At 39.9% G+C, this 18,312-nt stretch overlaps 1 protein-coding gene and 1 non-coding gene across 2 annotated transcripts in view; both read right to left on the bottom strand.

Annotated features, from left to right (window-relative positions):
* Positions 1 to 2,668: 2,668 nt before the first annotated feature.
* LOC149275732 (E1A-binding protein p400-like) overlaps positions 2,669 to 18,312 on the bottom strand; it is a 31,782-nt gene continuing 16,138 nt past the window's right edge. Inside the window, 26 exon segments of the mRNA XM_089504381.1 lie at positions 2,669 to 2,947; positions 3,593 to 3,670; positions 7,913 to 8,059; positions 8,385 to 8,512; positions 8,735 to 8,902; positions 8,976 to 9,168; positions 9,402 to 9,553; positions 9,733 to 9,928; positions 10,247 to 10,356; positions 10,852 to 10,897; positions 11,279 to 11,500; positions 11,625 to 11,703; positions 12,046 to 12,102; positions 12,281 to 12,480; positions 12,607 to 12,654; positions 13,387 to 13,560; positions 13,703 to 13,944; positions 14,101 to 14,254; positions 14,346 to 14,390; positions 14,876 to 15,013; positions 15,487 to 15,570; positions 15,848 to 16,006; positions 16,167 to 16,310; positions 16,528 to 16,639; positions 16,993 to 17,189; positions 17,683 to 17,852. Coding sequence (XP_089360507.1) covers positions 2,669 to 2,947; positions 3,593 to 3,670; positions 7,913 to 8,059; positions 8,385 to 8,512; positions 8,735 to 8,902; positions 8,976 to 9,168; positions 9,402 to 9,553; positions 9,733 to 9,928; positions 10,247 to 10,356; positions 10,852 to 10,897; positions 11,279 to 11,500; positions 11,625 to 11,703; positions 12,046 to 12,102; positions 12,281 to 12,480; positions 12,607 to 12,654; positions 13,387 to 13,560; positions 13,703 to 13,944; positions 14,101 to 14,254; positions 14,346 to 14,390; positions 14,876 to 15,013; positions 15,487 to 15,570; positions 15,848 to 16,006; positions 16,167 to 16,310; positions 16,528 to 16,639; positions 16,993 to 17,189; positions 17,683 to 17,852 — 3,722 coding nt within the window.
* Positions 17,275 to 17,404, bottom strand: LOC149275733 (small nucleolar RNA SNORA49). Its single transcript, XR_016279384.1, has one exon. It is a non-coding gene; the product is annotated as a small nucleolar RNA SNORA49 (small nucleolar RNA).

An 18,312-nucleotide genomic window follows, 5' to 3' on the forward strand; every position in this document is an offset into this window, starting at 1 on the left:
CTGGTGATTCATGCCCTAGCTGAAAAGGATTCTTAGCTAAAGGAATTCCATTCCTAGATCAAAGACGGGAATCAAGCTCAGTGAATTTTTTTTAAAAAAAGGTGGTGTCATAAAACTGGTCATATAGCCAGGGGGATATTTTCTTTGGAAAAGACTCAGATTTAGTGGCATTGCAGCCACCTCAAAAGAGAACGCCAAGATTTGCTCTCATTTGAACAACATTGAAAGGAACCATCTAGACTTAAGGAGTTTCCACAGGCCTGCTTATTAATGAAACTTGTGAGTGAGGGTCCTGTGTTGAAGACCAATTGTTTTTAATAACTGTTTGCCCGTTTAGTTTTTTGTAATTGTGGCACTGCGTAAACGTTGTCTTTTTTAATAAAATATTAATCCAAATCTGTCTGGGCTCTAGTATTGGTATCCACAAACCTAGAAGAGGATAACACGGTACAAAATTGCCATTTCCCAATTTCTAGAGGATATATAGATATAGAGTGGGTCGATGTAGATATTTTATTTGGATATCTCAGTATTCATTATCAAAATCGTGAGGGTGGCAGACTACCTGGGGGGATACAGGCAAGATTTGGGGGGTTAACTTGGTGTAACCTATGCCTGTGTTAAGAAGGTGAGGTTAGTAAATCCAGAGGCCTGGTGCTATTAACCCCTTTATGCCCACGCCCTCCACACTGTCACGGCTTGGCAAGTAGTCCTGACCGACAAGCTCCCTTTTCAGAATTCCTCTTCTTGGTATCGCATCCTATAGGACGTTAATAATATTAAACTATGTGGGTTTTTTTTTTAACTGATGATTCTGAGCAATACTCTGACAAAGACATCATCCCAACAATTACCTGCTCCTTCTTCTCAAGGTATTTTACAGTAATATAAAGACACTATTAATGTAGGTAAGCATGCACATCTTTAGCAACATTTTGAGAATTCTAGTTGAGACAGATGTGCTATATTAACAGATCAAAGACACCTGATCTGAATTCAAATGGAACAGAACGAAAGCACTATATTCACTGTATTTCTGTGTACATCAAAGTTCAGTCTACATGTGCATACATTATTGCAAAAATAATTCACATGAACACATACAATATTTTTAGGAAAAAAAAGTTGTTCTTAGAAAGTAAAAGCTACAACAGGAGAATGAAGTAGTAATTTCAAAACAGTGATGTTCACATTATAGTTTTGCATCTCTCATCTTTGGAAGGGTGCAAGCTGGATCGGACGTCAAGCCTTATACCCCTGTAATTAGTCCTGTGTAACCCTGATTGTGACTTCAAAAAGAAGCAACTGTGCAAGCAGTAAGCCCTAAAATAAAACTGAGCACCTGCATTGAATGATACTGCCCGGCCTTCTTTCAAATTAAGGTTGGGCAACCCTCCATCTGTTACTTGACTACAATTATGATTTCATTTAATTATCTTTAGCTTGCTGTGGACAATTGGGGTTGAAGATAAAAATGCACATGTCCAACAAGGGGGAAAAAAAATCCTGCTGCAGAGGTATAAGTCAAAAAGAGGTTATTGTCACACTGGAATTTGATCTGTACAAAAGAAAAATACAAAGAAGGGTGACATTTGCTACTGGTAATAATAAAAAACATCATAATTTACATTTAGTAAAAAATTAACTATCCAATAAACTGTGCAATAAACATAAAAACAGCAAAAGGTAACCAAATAAAGAAAATATCACAAATTTCACCTCCCAGGAGCAATGAGTTACTTCCCCATGCCAGCAATAAAATATTTAATAATGACTTACGTCTTTCTCTTAATAAAAAAAAAAAGATGTTTAATTGCAGAAATGTCCATATCTGTATAAAAATAGTCAACATGTCCAATGTATACACTGTATTGTCCTTTTCAACCTGATTCTGAAGCAATTCCGCCTCATTGGTGGTGCCTAGCAGTTCCTTTGACATTAGTATCTGCACCCAAGAAAGGCCACGGATGTGAAACTTGATTTTCCAACTATGGCTTTTTCCTCTCTGTGATCACCACGGATGGAACTCTATCATTGCATTTGTGAATTCTATGTGTACATGAGCATACACTTAATCCCAATATATTTAATGTAGAAAAAAAAATGATCACAGGGTCCTCTTGCATACAATGTTGATTTGTGCTACTGTAATTACAGTGAATCTTTGTCCATATATATATATATATATATATATATATATATATATATATATATATATATATATATATATATATATATATAGAGTATATTTGTAAGGTATATTTTGCCATTACTAACTAAACTTTCAGCTTCTAGAGACAGAAGACAAGGAAAATATGATCCTTATAACCAAGAATCTTAAGATTGTAGAAATTCAATGCAATTCCGTTAAGTATGGGAATAATGGTGTATGGTCAGAATTTGAAGACTTTCACAGGACTGGAACATGATCACATGAACTACTGAAAGCGGTTTCTTACTGGTCTGATAATCATGGGCCCATATTTTACTAACCGGTGATAAAACCAGTATTCCCTGAAGTAAACTGTCTGTAATAGCATCATTGAAATATGGTAATGTAAGAGTGGAAAGTTCCCTCTAGTACAGAATGAGTTACGTGAAACAGAACTAGACATTACATATGTAACTACTATCATTTGGTCTCAGTTATAAACTTAATCCATATGTCTCAGCTGGGTTTAGTGGGAGCTTTGATCCTGACAGTTGGAGGTCGGATTTGCAGCTTCGCCTGCTGACTTTGTGCATCTGGGGTGCCTGATGCTTGGGCTGGACTGTGGCCGACAGGGGCCTGGATCTGTGGAGAAGCTGCTGCTGCCGCCGCCAACACTTGCTGCTGGAGCAGCTTCTGATGGACAACTTGGGCTGCTGCTGAACCGGCCGGTATCACCTGAACCTGCTGTTGTCCTGCAGCCGTTGCTTGAGTCAAGGTGACAGTCTGTGGCTGAACCTAAGTCACAGAAAGATTAGTGTGGGAGATGAAGGGCTTTTATTGTTTGTTAAACACATGACAAAGGGGTTTATTCATTAAAGGAAGAGCCACTAGATGAGTCTGCAGTTGAGTTATGGTTTTAGCTCTCTTACCTCACTATTTACTATGAAGGACCAACATGGGCAGGTTCTTCAAGCAAGAGAAGCTGAGCTGGCGCTGCATAATGTATAATTCAAAGGGTCAGAAGAATCTAAAGAAATCTCATTAATTTACTATACATTATACAGGGCTGGCCAATTTCTATGCAGCAGAAGCTCCCTGGGGTTTGCCTATAATGAATATCTTCTGTTCTAACATTTGTAATCACTTGGAAATAGTATGTGGCAATGACAACCAAATGTTTCTAATAATAATCCTTAAAAAAACGCATAACTTCCCAGTGAAGAAAGTATCTTGGATTAAAGCAATGATTTAAAAACACATAAAACAATGAGAAAAACCCCAGGTTGTCAGAAGACATTAAATCCGAGTAAAACTTGAAGGAATACTGAAACATCACATAGATATCATGGAGTAGGCTTAATAAGTATGTTGAAATAGCATATATGAAACTCCTAGCACTACTGGGTGGGGAAATTACTGTTTACAAATATTTTCTATTACCTGCTGAGAGGCAGACACCACTTGCTGGAGTGTTGCTATTGTTGCTTGCTGCTGGACCACCTGAGGGAGTTTTGCAACCTTCAAAAAATAAAAATTAAAAATACACATAACTAGATAATAAAGCCAGCAGTACAGTAGACACATTGGACAGGATGATAATTCTTACATATAAAAAATCTCTTTGTAAACAACATTTGGGGTATAAATGTATTACTTGAGGGTACCAAGCAATGCTGAGTGAGAGTATACAGAATTTTCATCCTGACTGCCTTTTCAGCTGTAGCTCTAGAAAAAAACCGACATACTAAATACAGGTTGGACAAATATGTTCCATCCTTACTTAAACTCTGAACCTGTCTTTTTTTAATGCTCATTGCAAAATTTAAACATGCTGGAAATTGCCTTTGTTTCAAAATAAAAGGGAAATTACAATCTAAGAGTGCCAAATCAACAACGTATCCATGCTACTGTAAACAAAAGTGTTGCTGGCCACAGTTTCCGTATTACAAACCTATAAATTTTGTTTTGTACAAAACAAAAACACCCTGCAAACAAGTAATTATATCTAGTGCTTTGTGCAAAAAATAGAAAAAGCTGCCAGCACTAACCACATAACCCCTATGCGACGATAGACATGAAGGAGATAAAGTGCAGCGCTCAATAATTTATAACAAATATATCATAAAAAGTGCATAAATGAAGTGCTGTGCAGTCTTCAATAAAATTAATATATCTCGTTTCAATGTAACACTAATGTGAATAAAGTATAATATAAAAATAAAAAAACATATACTTAAATTCAAATTGTGGATGATGTCTTCTGTGAGGCAAATGAATTGAACAACCCAGTTTGTGCAAACTGAAAAACGAAGGTTAAAGTAACAGAAAGCTCGATTTGATCTCCGCTGCTTGCGGTATCCACAACCTCTAATAAAAGGGTTCCGTTCGTTTTTGTAACAGCTTCTTCATGAGCATCAGGATCGTTTTCACTGCGCATTGTTGTGCACTTTTATGATATTGATATATATATTATCTACTTAACATACAGGGTTTTTATTTAGCCCAAGGGGCTGATCGTGGTATAACAAAAATTGTCTTCAGGACATAAGGGCAAAATGCCAGTAAAATCACCTGCAGGGGGTGACATGGCTAGAAATTACACTGCTCCACAAATTAAAGGGAACACTAAGATTACACATCCTAGATCTGAATGAACTAACTAATCGTATGACATACTTTCGTCTTTACATAGTTGAATGCGCCGACAACAAATTCACACAAAAATTCTTAATGGAAATCAAATTTATCAACCCATGGAGGTCTGGATATGGAGTTACACTCAAAATCAAAATGGAAAACCACACTACAGGCTGATCCAACTTTGATGTAACGTCCTTAAAACAAGTCACAATGAGGCTCAGTAGTGTGTGTGGCCTCCACGTGCCCGTATGACCTCCCTACAACGCCTGGGCATGCTCCTAATGAGGTTGCGGATGGTCTCCTGAGGGATGTCCTCCCAGACCTGGACTAGAGCATCCGCCAACTCCTGGACAGTCTGTGGTGCAACGTGGCGTTGGTGGATGGAGAACGGGCGGGCCAGTCCATAGGATCAATGCCTTCCTCTTGCAGGAACTGCTGACACACTCCAGCCACATGAGGTCTAGCATTGTCTTGCATTAGGAGGAACCCAGGGCCAACCGCACCAGCATATCATCTCACAAGGGGTCTGAGGATCTCATCTCGGTACCTAATCGCAGTCAGGCTACCTCTGGCAAGCACATGGAGGGCTGTGCGGCCCCCCCAAGAAATGCCACCCCATACCATTACTGACCCACCGCCAAACCGGTCATGCTGGAGGATGTTGCAGGCAGCAGAACGTTCTCCACGGCGTCTCCAGTCTGTCACATGTGCTCATGGTGAACCTGCTTTCATCTGTGAAGAGCACAGGGCGCCAGTGGCGAATATGCCAATCCTGGTGTTCTCTGGCAAATGCCAAACGTCCAGCACGGTGTTGGGCTGTAAGCACAACCCCCACCTGTGAACGTCAGGCCCTCATACCACCCTCATGGAGTCTGTTTCTGACTGTTTGAGTGGACACATGCACATTTGTGGCCTACTGGAGGTCATTTTGCAGGGCTCTGGCAGTGCTCCTCCTTGCACAAAGGCGGAGGTAGCGGTCCTGCTGCTGGGTTGTTGCCCATCTACGGCCTCCTCCACATCTCCTGATGTACTGGCCTGTCTCCTGGTAGCGCCTCCATGCTCTGGACACTACACTGACAGACACAGTAAACCTTCTTGCCACAGCTCGCATTGATGTGCCATCCTACCATCCTAGACTCCGTCTCATGCTACCACTAAAGTGAAAGCACCGCCAGCATTCAAAAGTGACCAAAACATCAGCCAGGAAGCATAGGAACTGAGAAGTGGTCTGTGGTCACCACCTGCAGAACCACTCCTTTATTGGGGGTGTCTTGCTAATTGCCTATAATTTCCACCTGTTGTCTGTTCCATTTGCACAACAGCATGTGAAATTGATTGTCCATCAGTGTTGCTTCCTGAGTGGACAGTGTGATTTCACAGAAGTGTGATTGACTTCGAGTTACAGTGTGTTGTTTAAGTGTTCCCTTTATTATTTTGAGCAGTCTATATTCAACAGGGTATTTCACTTTAAAGGTAAGTAAGCGTTTTGCCGTTAATTTTGCTTTAAAAATACGTTACTGAGCTCTTCCATTTGAGAACTGTGACCACACTGTCTCCGCCCCTTTGTTGGCTCCCCCTCATATTGCTGAGTTACCCAAGTCTGCCTTATTATAGAGATATTATATTGTATATACAGACAACTGCAAGTACAGACATCACATTTTCATTAACAATTACATAAATAAACTGCACCCTCTCTTATGAATATATATTAAAGTACTCTTTCAAAACAAACATTTAATTCAATTAAAGCTCTTACCTGAAACAGAAAATGCTGCCCTACAGCACCAGCAGCAGCAGCCATACTCCTCCATGATCCGACGGTTCTTGCCACTGATTAGCTGCTTAAAGCAGTCCATATGTGGCAGGGTAGTGCTCCCATTAAATCAATGACAGCGCCTTACACGTGCACACCGGGGTCTGAATACATCTCCTGGATGTGTGTGGAAGGGGGGAAATACATATGGGGGATTCCGCAGAATTCTCCTATGCATTTGCAAAAGGTACCACATGAAAATGTAAAGGGACCACGAGGCTAACATGCATTTGAGTGCATAAGGTGACTGGAGTGTCCCTTTAAGAATCTTTACATTACATATTTTTAAGGAGTTCCCACTACTGTTTGCTAACTAGATTTTTTCAAAATTTCATGTGTCAGTACTATCGTTAAAGGAACAGTCCAGCCATCATTTGCACGTTAATGCATACGATAGCTGCGTGGTCTCTTAAAATTTTCAGATGAATATATCTCCTGGCACGTGATGTACTCACCTCCAGCGCTGGCTCTGGTAAACGGTGTGTGCAAAGGTCTGTTTAGACCCCAGTCCGCATGTGTTCTTCGAATTGATTTCAATGGTAGTACCCAGTACTCTAATATGCATTCTTCTATAATAGGGGTGTCAGAGGCATTAGCATTTCCCTTTAATTGTGCCAATAGATTCCAAAACCAACGCCCCAAAAAGTGCAATCACACATCCAAAACTACAAACCCACAGGATCATTCTTGTAACTAGTGGGTAACCATAATTGTGTCTTGATGACATCAGCAGGGCCATTGGAATATTTATTTACTTTTAACTGTATTTTTGTGGTTTTTTTTGTTGTTTTTTTTTTTATTAAAAAATTTGTTCCTTCATGCTTTGGAGGAAAATCTACATAACTCCCTTGTATTTTTACTCCCAACTGTCCTATTGTGTCTTTACACGGGTTATTCCTCACGCTACCTTTTCTCCTTCACTCTTCCCTATCCTACAGATACAAGGTTTGATGCTCTGTACAAACTATACACAGGATTTCCACCTTATGCCAACGTTAGCCTGTGCTTCAGACCCAGACGTCACCCAAGGACTGGCTAAACTAGCATTTGCAGCGTCCACCAAGCTTCTTCACACCTTGTGTGGCCTAGTCACCCAGTGTTCTCACATGGCCAATACATCCGAAATCTAAACTTTTTTAAACATCTGCCATTTATTGCTGTTTGCAGCATAACAAGGCGCAAATGCTGAAGGTGAGAAATTAAGAACATCGACTCTCTCCCAGGTGTAGAATTATTCAGAATATAATTTTGGCAGGGATGCCAAATCTACAGGACATTACGGACTTCATTTCCAAAACACCCACCTGTATCTGAGCTTGCACTTGCTGAGTCGCAGCTGCCTTCTGTGCCTGGCTTAAGGATGTTGTTAAGAACTGTGTTTTAATAGCTGGCTGGTTGGTATAGGTGACCTTTTGCTGCTGAGATGCAGAGGAAACCTGCGGTGTGGTTATCTGAAGGGAAAGGTAAGGCTGAGCATTAAAAGCCCAGGGAAGAAAAAGCAGGAAGAGATCAACTTAGCCGCAAGTCAAACAAGGGACATGTTTAACATTACATATATTTTCATTTAAGCAACTCACAACACCTAAATAAACAAGCAAATAAACTAAATAACAAGGCTACACATTATTACTGAAGGTAAAGTGGTAAGTAGCCTTATCTACATTACAGATTTTTTTTTTTATAAAAATGTTGTAGTAATTAAACTGTTTTGTTGGCAAGTAGTAAATTATACCTCCAGATTTGAGTAGGCATTGCCATGGGTCAGAGGCTGCGTACCTTTTGTTGCCCCAGAGTAGCCTGGGTTTGGAGAGTTTTCTGCTGCTGTTGAGACTGGGTAGTATGATGTTGTTTCAGTTTAAGCAGCGGCTGTACATGCAATGGCTGTGCCATAACTGTCTGTCCACCTGAAATGTCACATAGTAACTCTTAAATCTAAGCATGATTACATTAGCTATTAGTTTGCAGAAAACAAATGCAGTTTATATTTAGGTTTTTTAGGGCTGCTTAAGACAAAAGTCTTTAACATCAAGGAAACGATAAAGAGCATTCACTTTCAGCCTGTAATGCATGGATGCAAACTCTTCCATTTTTGTGGAAGGGTTTATATATATTATTGCAGATTATACCTGCTACTTTCTGTGGCTGGTTGATAGAAACACTGATCCCAGCTACAGTAACTGGCAGAGTGGTAACTCCTCCAGAAGAGACCACAGCTGACACCACCGGCGGCTTTGCCAGGGCTACTTGTGCAGTTTGCCCTGGCTGAGCTTGGATCTGTCCTTGAGCTTGCAGCTGTAGAGAAATATCAATATCAATACGTTTTTTTATGCCATATGTACAGTGTCACATGGATACACTCCAGCATATGCCTCTGCCAAGTGCTTACCAGCCGAGCCACTTGAAGATTTGTCATTGTTGTGCCAGCAAGGACAGCTCCTGCGCGGGATGCTGTAACAGTCGCAAGTTGCTGAGCTTGCTGTGGCTGGACCTGTACTTGTGCTGTGGTGCCCGTCAGAGCTCCTGTTTGAACCTTTGATTTCTGTAACTTCAGTAAGTGCTCCTGCAGAGTAAATGACATTGTGAGAGAAGATCAACTTAATGCCATCACGTGCTCACATAAGGATACATGTATATATAATTAGAACACAATATATGAATTGCTGTCTACACAAGCATTACAATTTACAGAAAGGTCTATTGACAATTATTACTACAGTATGGATTAAAGCATTATATTTAATGCACCCTTGATCAAGAATAATGAGCTTAACTATTTGTTGCTTGCCCACTTACTGATGAGATCTTAGTCACGGCCTTTATCTGCCCTGGAGACTGTGTTTGTGCCTGGATCTGAGGAACCTGTACTTGGGCTGTCTGTTGCCTGAGCAGCTGGAACTGGGCTGGGGTTATGGTTTTACCAGCCAGCTGAACCCCACCAGTGGATGCTAGAAGAGAAGGAGAAAATTGAAGCGTGTAAGACAGTATAAATAAATCAAATTAAAATAAACACGTTACGTGTCCTTTAACAATTGGTTTCGTTATCATACAAATACTTCCTTTGCAATAATTTGTTTTATCACATACAACATACAGAATGCAACCCTCCCAGTACACGTGAGCTTACCTGTCGTCACCTGTGTCACTATTGCTCGGGCCTGGCTTGGGACAGAAGCAAGATTGGTTGAGACGACTGTCCCTCCAGTTACCGGTGTAACCGCACGGACCCCTTGACTGGTTGCTACGGTGACGATCTCAGTGGGCGCACTTGGTGGCCCCACTGTCCTCTGCTGCACAATTTGTGTAGTAGCTGTTCCAGCGGTCTGGAGTTTTAAAGCAAAGACTAATATTAAAGATGATATTCTATTGATTTCATTTACAAGCCAATTGCAATAATTTGGTTAAAATGAACATGCAGAAAAGCATTACAAGGAAAGTTTATGTTCTTTATCACTGGCTCACAAGCCATTGTCACTATTTAACTATATGCCATAAAATTATATTGCTGACTCGCTCTCAAAAGCACATCATCTAAGTTATACAAGAAATGCTAGTCTGAAAATAATTAGGCCTTCTTTGATGTGTCCTCTCCATGGTGTGAGAGGACCACGTGCCATACAGATGAACTAAATTGTACTTACTGAAACTGTACCGGTTACAACTGGAGACACCAGGCGCTTGTTAATTGGCTGAAAGGTTGCGGGAGTCACCCCGGACACCGTGTTTACAATCATATTCCCGCTGACACTCCCTAATAAGAAAAAAGAAATGCTTATATGACAAACAAGCAGGTGTTACAGGAACATGCATTTCCAAGGGGGACACTACAGATATTAAAAAGGACCATGCAGCTATGATGTGAATTAAAGTGCATATCATGGCTGGAGTGTACCTTTAATTAAACAAATCCAGTCACTGAAATATTTGATGCCATATCTGTTACATGTGACAGATAAATATTACAATGAATGGAAGTATCATCTTCTAGATTGTAAGCTCATTTCAGTTCCTGGTCCTAATATTGAGGGCCTTCCAATGCACACATGCAACAGTCTGCTTGCCTGACCATGCCAATTAATTTACTGACCCAAAGATGGGGGGGGGGCTGGGGGGAGTAACAGGTAGCAAATAAATGTTATATCAAACATAATCACAGTGGAAGTGTTTACACAAAAAAAGCCCTTAAAATATTTAAAAGGTCAATGCCTTTCTTTGTAATGAACTGTGCATTTTTGCATGGACTTACCTGTAGATATGCTGGTCCCAGGCACTGCAGTCTTGATAGCGTTAGTCTGCTAAAACAGGTATTCCTATTAGTTCCATGGATATGTTTGCAATCGTTTTCAGTCTGCTGCACCTTTATCGGTTCTTACTAGACTGCAACATTTATGACACCAAAGTAGATATCTGATGACAGTGGATTCCCCAAACGTATATATGAACATTCCAATAGCTGCACCAATCTCTATCAATACTTTATATGTAACCCTTGTGTTCAAAATGTATTGCAAATGCCAATATTTAAATATAATAATTTGCCACGCCTACAAGTAAATGGCTCATCCTGAAATATAAAATAAGTAGCAGATTGAAGAGAAAGATGGCCCCGCGCAGATATTTGTAAATAACAAGATTGTGATCACCTTGACACCCTCAAAGTTACAAGGTCTTACCAGGAGTGGTGGGTTGGGCATGGTGGTTGTGACTATGTTGGGCCCCTTGGTGGCTGGTTGCTGCTGTACCACCACCTGCTGCTGCTGCGTTCCCGCTGTGGCCTGGGCCTGAACTTGTGCGGGCTGCACAGATGTTGATTGCACTGGTTGTTGTCCGTTTTGCTGGGGTTGCTGGGTTACTGGGCCAGATTGCTGCTGGGCACGAACCTGGTCAACCAAAGCCTTTGGGAATAACAGACCAACAAAACCCCTTCAATCGATCTCTCTTCCCTAATTCTAGTAATGAGTAAACAAAGTCATACTGAATTTGCATATTTTGTTTCTCAGACAGGGACCTTACGCTCACCTTCTTTTCCTTGGCGATTCGGTCTGCGCGAAGGGAAGCCACCTGGATAGGGGGCAGGGGTTTGTCATAGTTGATGCCACTACAATTTAAGAAAATGTGTTAGGATGTTAAAAAAAAAAAAAAGTGGTTCTGAAAGACAATTCTTCTTCAAAGGAATCATAATTCAAAACATTGAATTTGAAAATACCCCAAATACTATGTAATTAAAAAAACAAAATAAAAAAAAAACCATGCAAAAATGTTCAATGACTAATAGTAGTCCACACTGAAAAGCATATCATATATACAGAACATTAACAATTTTAATATTAGGCTTTCACATCCATACTGATTGTGCAGTAATATAATTTACCTGTGGTTTTTAAGCCACAACATTTAAAACCCATATTACCCAATCTGCGCATTTGCTGGCACTCCTTACCTTTCAGCTAGAACCGATGCATGCTTGGGGTTCTTCTGGAATGGATTCATGCCAAGACTGTAACAGACAGTCACGAAAAATGGATTATTTGCTGCTAAAATTTACAGCATATGGACGGATAAAGAACACAATAAAACTAGAAGAGTAATTACAACCAAGCAGAGAAGTTTAAGTTATGATAAAAGGATACAGTTAACATTGGTATACGAGTGTCATGATCTGAAGCTACACTTACAGTGGTTTGATGGGTGGACTTCGCTTTCCAGCCGTCATTTTCATCAGTTCGAAGCGGGTGGTGAATAACTGGCTATGGGACATTCCTTCATCTTGTGCATAAATCTGACTAGTCCGGAGAGGCTTATTCTGTAAGGGGAATAAAAGTCAGCGGCACACTATGGAATAAAGTGTCTCTGGTACGTTATGATTGATTGGTGTCTCCGTCAAATACACATAGGTAAAGCTTTAATTAACAGGCATATGCTACAGTAAATACTACACGTTGGCTTTATTTATACGAAAACATGATCTGCATTCATTTTAACGGCCATATGTTTCACATACCTTAAAAGGGTTTTCAGATTTCTTCTTTGGGCTGGCGTCATACAGCAACTGTAACAGAAAGAAGATGTTTAATATTTTGTGGTTTCTATGTCACAGTGAACTACATAAAAAGCAGCGATATGAGGCCAAACTAAATGAGAACAATAACCGTGTCATACACTGCCCTGTATATTTAATAAGCCATTCACAACCAGTAAAGCTGCTACGCCGCTGAGGCGATATGGCCTTTTTAAAATAAAAAAAAATAAAAAAAATAGATTTAGCTATTTCTGTGATTGCCCCCTTGATCCAGTGTCCTTTATTTCAGCAAAAACAATCAGCACTTCACTTAAAAAGACTGATTGTGTACGTCCCAACTGCCTAAAGGCTTAACTTGCCTCATTTAGGAACTCTGCTGCTTGTTTGTGACTAACGGGTGCAAAGTGATACAAAAAACAATAGCTTACATAGGTAACCTGCATTAATTTCTAACTTTAATAGAAGCAAAACAGCTATGCACAACTGAAGCGCTTCTGGTCACCCTGACGGCAACACATTGATCAAAAATAATTTGGATTTAAACATTCAGTCTACTTCTGCCGCCACATAAGCGCTTATAGATGTAGCCCCTAATCACATTCTAAGAGCAACCTGAAATCATTGATCTACTGTCTAAATCCAAGTATCTTCAGATAAGATAGAACAGTTTGATACGAGATGGTAGCACCACAGCTGAGAGGTGTGTTGTTGGACATTTCCGATACTGGTACGATGGGTTGTCAATGTTCAAGGTAGCCTTACCTTTCCTTCCTCTCTTGGAATAATGACATTTTCATAACGGCTTTTACACTGCTTGGACGATCGGTAGATCCGGCTACAAGAGTTCACCACGTCGCTCACCAGATCCCAGTTAGGCGTATGAGCCGGCGATACGACTGCAAGGTTCAGCGGTAGCTCCAGGAGTTGCTTCACAGCCTGTTAAAAATATATGGCATCCACTATGCAAATTCTGATGGCAAGAATGATGACCAGTAACTCAAAGCTATGTAGGGAACCATAAAATTACAGCTATTCAAAGATGCTTAACCTGCCATACTGTGTGGGTAAAGAGGTTTACCTGCAACAGAGCCCAGTCCTCACTTATCAGCCATTCCGGGTTATCAGGACCAGTTTCCATAACAGGCTTAATCAGTGTTGGTAAAGGTTTGGCAAACTGAGTTTGCTGCTTCAGAAGGATGTTCTTTTTCTGCTCCTTGCCTTCTTTGCGCACTTTAAGTGGGTTAGGTGCAGCTCTGTCAAAGAGGGAGCGGGGAGGTGCCACAGATTCTCCATGGCGTAGTTTCTTTTTCCGTCCTGCAGCTAAAATATAAACAGCAATGCACAATTAGTACTACAATAAGATCAACAACAACAAAAAAAAAACAGCGTGTGTTGCAATACAGTCAATGAATTTATAATGGTCTGAACAATCCTTATCGGACATCAAATTCATGATCTAAATCCACCGAAACTCACCCGTCGGATCTGTCCTGTGTCGTTTTCGCTCCTTTCTGACATACACTGGGGGAAGTTTGGACTCGGGTATGGGGCTAGTATCATACATCAAACACATAACAGAATCAATGTAAATGTCATTTTCATCTTGTGGTGGGGTTGGCGGCGTCCAGACCTGGGAAAAGGAACAGAGAAAATCCCTCAAATCAACTCATCACCTGTGAAACATTCAGGTTTAAAAATGTTTAAAGGCTAATGGGTCTCACCGGCATTATTTCCGTCTGCCCATCCGGCCCATCATAAATAAAGTCCTAAAATGTAAATGAGACAATGTGAAACTCATGTTGCTTTCAGGAAATAAACAATATGTGATTATACAATCCTGCACCAGCACCGTACAATACAAAGTGTTATGGGATTTTGTGAATCACTTAACACTATATAGGGCTATCCCAGGCTTTTTGGTTGGACAGACATAACCTCATTATTACAACTTCTTAATACAGATTTAGCTCTACATATTTGCTCAGGTGCTTACACATTCACACCTTCTTGCACAAACTATTCATTTTTCTATCAAATCGCAGCCAAGAACAGAGTATGGTTCACGCTATTCACACTTTGCCAAGGTCTGTCCTCAAGCAGCTCTGCCATACATATAGTTGACATATTCCAACTACATATTGACACTACAGCTCATAATGTGCAGAAAACTCCGCTTGTAGAATGATGGCCATGAAAGACAAATGGATAGCTTCCTGATCAGCACAGTCACATATCATTAAAGTCCTATTACCATGTTGTATGCATCCTCGCGTGTATAGGTCAGTAACTCTTCATTTTCCTCTGTCTCATATTCCATCTTTTTTTCTTGTTCTTTAAGTCCTCGAAGGTGCTGTGAGTCCCATTGCTGTGTAGCTGCTTTCAGTTGCTCCTTCAAAAGGAAAAGACACAACGTTATTCACACCAATGCAACTATACACTGTATAACCGTCTCCACAATCTGAAAGTACAGGGAATTGAATGTTTAAAACAAATAAAGACCAAATTAAATGAAAAATATAATGTATTTCCCATCAGCTTTCCTATTGTTGCATGTGGGTGCAACCTTCTCATTTCAGCTAATTTACCAATTTGATCTTACTGGGCACTATTTGTTTACTCTGCTAACACAATACATAGGAAACATGTTTGGTGTGACATAATTAAATTGCATAATTTTAACTTTCCAGTTAGGGATTTCAGAAGACGCTACACAAATTCCTCCAATAGAAAGTATCATGATAATGAATAAAATACTATTATAAGGGCTACAAACACAATCCCTCAATATTTTATATATATATATATACACACACACACACACACATATTGTCACCAATATTTTACATCCAGAGTCATAAATACCTCAATATACCCCAGGTGGACATCACTGTTTCTGATATGGGACAGTTCCAGATAACGCAGAGCATACTTCTCTATTGGAGTTAGCTGGGTAGAGACAAAGACAATGTTATCTGAGATATGATACATACAGAAGTATCTACAGCCCAAAAGCAACAGATAACCAACGCACCGCATTAGTATGCAGACTTCCCTTTATTTTCTTAGGGTGGTGCAATTTTAAAGCTAAAATTTTGCAAGAACTCTGAAATAGAGATCTTGGAAATGTTCTGGATGGGAATATAAAGTATTCAGCAACTATTTCAGTGTATTTTTTAATTATTGTCACCATCTTTAATTAGCTACATAGCAGAATGTTTCCTACCTGCTTCATAAGGTCAGCCAGCTCTTGTAAATGGGAAGGCTCAAGGTTATCATTCAGCTCACAGTCATCTGCTGGGCAGATACCAGCATTAGGTGGGGGACCATCTTCCTGGATATGTTCTGCAGCTTCCTCTGTCCCACGCTCTATTCTACCTAAGGCCTGTGAACAGAATAAACATTTATGTATACAGTACATGAGTAGAAAATAAAAGCAGCACATGCTTAATAATCACCATTAAATCACATAGTGGTGGTTGGTGTGAGGGAGATATGAATCTCAAATTACTGGTCATTTAAAGACAAATATTTTGTTTTCTTACTTCCACAAATGGTTTTGCAGTCTTGGCCGTTATTGTATCAGAAGGGGATGGTTCTTGGGAGAGCAGCACAAACTCTTCAGCTTTAACTCGGAACCCAGAATCTTCCAAAGGAGAACATACTTCAAATAATTCCTGGATAGTTTGCTACAAAGATGGAAGAAAGTAAAGCATTGTTTTATTAATTAAAATGATGTTACCCTGTACCTGCAGTATCTCAGGCACGGTTACTACAAATTAAATTATTTTCACAGTTAATCTTAATTTGGCAATTTCCCATGGCATTAAGAAAGGAAATTGAACACACAATACAATGACATAGTAAACATTATAGGATGTCCAGCTAGAACAAGCAGAGACATACCTGTGTTAAGAAAGCCAAGGTATAGTCACTACCCTGAGCGGCTACTTCTCTGATAAGGTCCTTAGTGCCGTTCCTTAAAAGTTTCTCTTCTACTGAGTTTGCAGTCACCAGTCTGCATAGAAAAGAAAAGAAAAAAAAAAGTACAATCCAGAAAAAGTACTGCCAACAAATTTATGCTACAAACTATAATCACTAAATACTAGGAGGCCATTTCTATATCTTGGCCGTTATTCATCTAGCACTTTTCATATTAAATGAACAAGGTAATTAACAGGTTGAGACGACAAAACCGTACTATACATTGGCTAGCATTCTGGCTAGCTAGAAAAAATGATTTAAATTTATTCCACACCAGCAGCAGACCTTGATGTATGGGTGAGACATCTATATTAATGAACACTTTAGATGTGCTTATTAGACAATACATATTTTTTTTGAAATTTATGCTACAGGGAAAACACTCACCTGTATACATGAATATCTTTTGACCTTCCTATGAGGTCACACCAAGATTGTGTTTTTCCATCCACCACAGGGTTTAAATCACTGTCATAGAAAATCACTGTATCTGCTTCTATGTGAGGTACAGACATAGCATAGACATGAGTGGAGAGTACCATGCAGAAGATTCGTGGGTCTCTGTTATAACTCTTTATCAGGTCCTGAAACAACAGAGACCAGGAAGAAACTTATTAATGAACCTTGTCAGTACAGGTGATGAAATGTTGTTAGTGAATAGAGAAGTGAAATGTCTGCTCTGTATTACTGTTGATGGGAAAACATGCTTCCCAAGGTTAGAATAAGAGCAATTGTTTTATCCTCAGGTAATGCCAGGGAATGTACAAGAAACAATACCCTGGAGTAAGGCGTGAGGAATCGCTCACCAGAAACGGCTGGAGAGTAAAAAGCATTTTTATACCTTGGGTTTATTTAACATGGCAAGATCAGTACATTAGTTATTTTTGAATTACAACTCTAACTTATCCAGCTAGCTGCTATTAGTCAGTCCAGAAATATAAATATTATATTTAAGTGCCAATTTCTACAGGCAAGCACACAATCCTAAATAATGCAGCACTCTCAATATAAGCCTATCAGGGTGTATACTTATCACCAAATGAGTTATACTAGAGTAGGGAGAAAACTGGTACACACCTGGCATTGGTCAGAGTTAGCATTCTCATCCATTCGAAGGAAAGTAATGGAATGAAAGTCAAGGAAGACCTCCAATATATCCAGCATGTTCAGCATCTGGGAGAAAAGGAGAATGCGTCGGCCCTCGGACTTCAGTTTCTTGAGGAGGATTACCAAAGGTTCAAGCTTCCCTGTGTGTCATAAAAAGGGACAGCATTAATATAGATGAGTTAGAAGTATGTGATGTCTTATACACATACCAACATAAGGTATATTGTTAAATGAACCTTTGGACATTTAGTATAAATTACTTTAGTGCTGGACAGATGTGATTCTAAGATAAATGCTGCTCTGGGACCCCACTGGCCCTTCCACATGATATATGAAGCATAAAACACAGAATCCTCATAAAACTGTATTTCCTTTTGGGATGAACTGGGACGGAGATGGAGAGCCAGGCCTTCTCTTCCAACATGAGTACCTGACCTCACAAATGCTCTACTGGATGAATTGGCAAAATTTCCCACAAAAACACTTGAAAATCTTGTGGAAAGCCTTCCCAGAAGAGTGAAAGCTGTTATAGCTGCAAAGGGAGGACCAACTACATATTAATGTCTATGTATTTAGAATGCTATTTCATAAAGGTCTGCT

This window comes from Sceloporus occidentalis, unplaced genomic scaffold, assembly GCF_023333645.1.
Source record: "Sceloporus occidentalis isolate IW3139 unplaced genomic scaffold, rSceOcc1.0.p SCAF_269, whole genome shotgun sequence".
Taxonomy (NCBI): domain Eukaryota; kingdom Metazoa; phylum Chordata; class Lepidosauria; order Squamata; family Phrynosomatidae; genus Sceloporus; species Sceloporus occidentalis.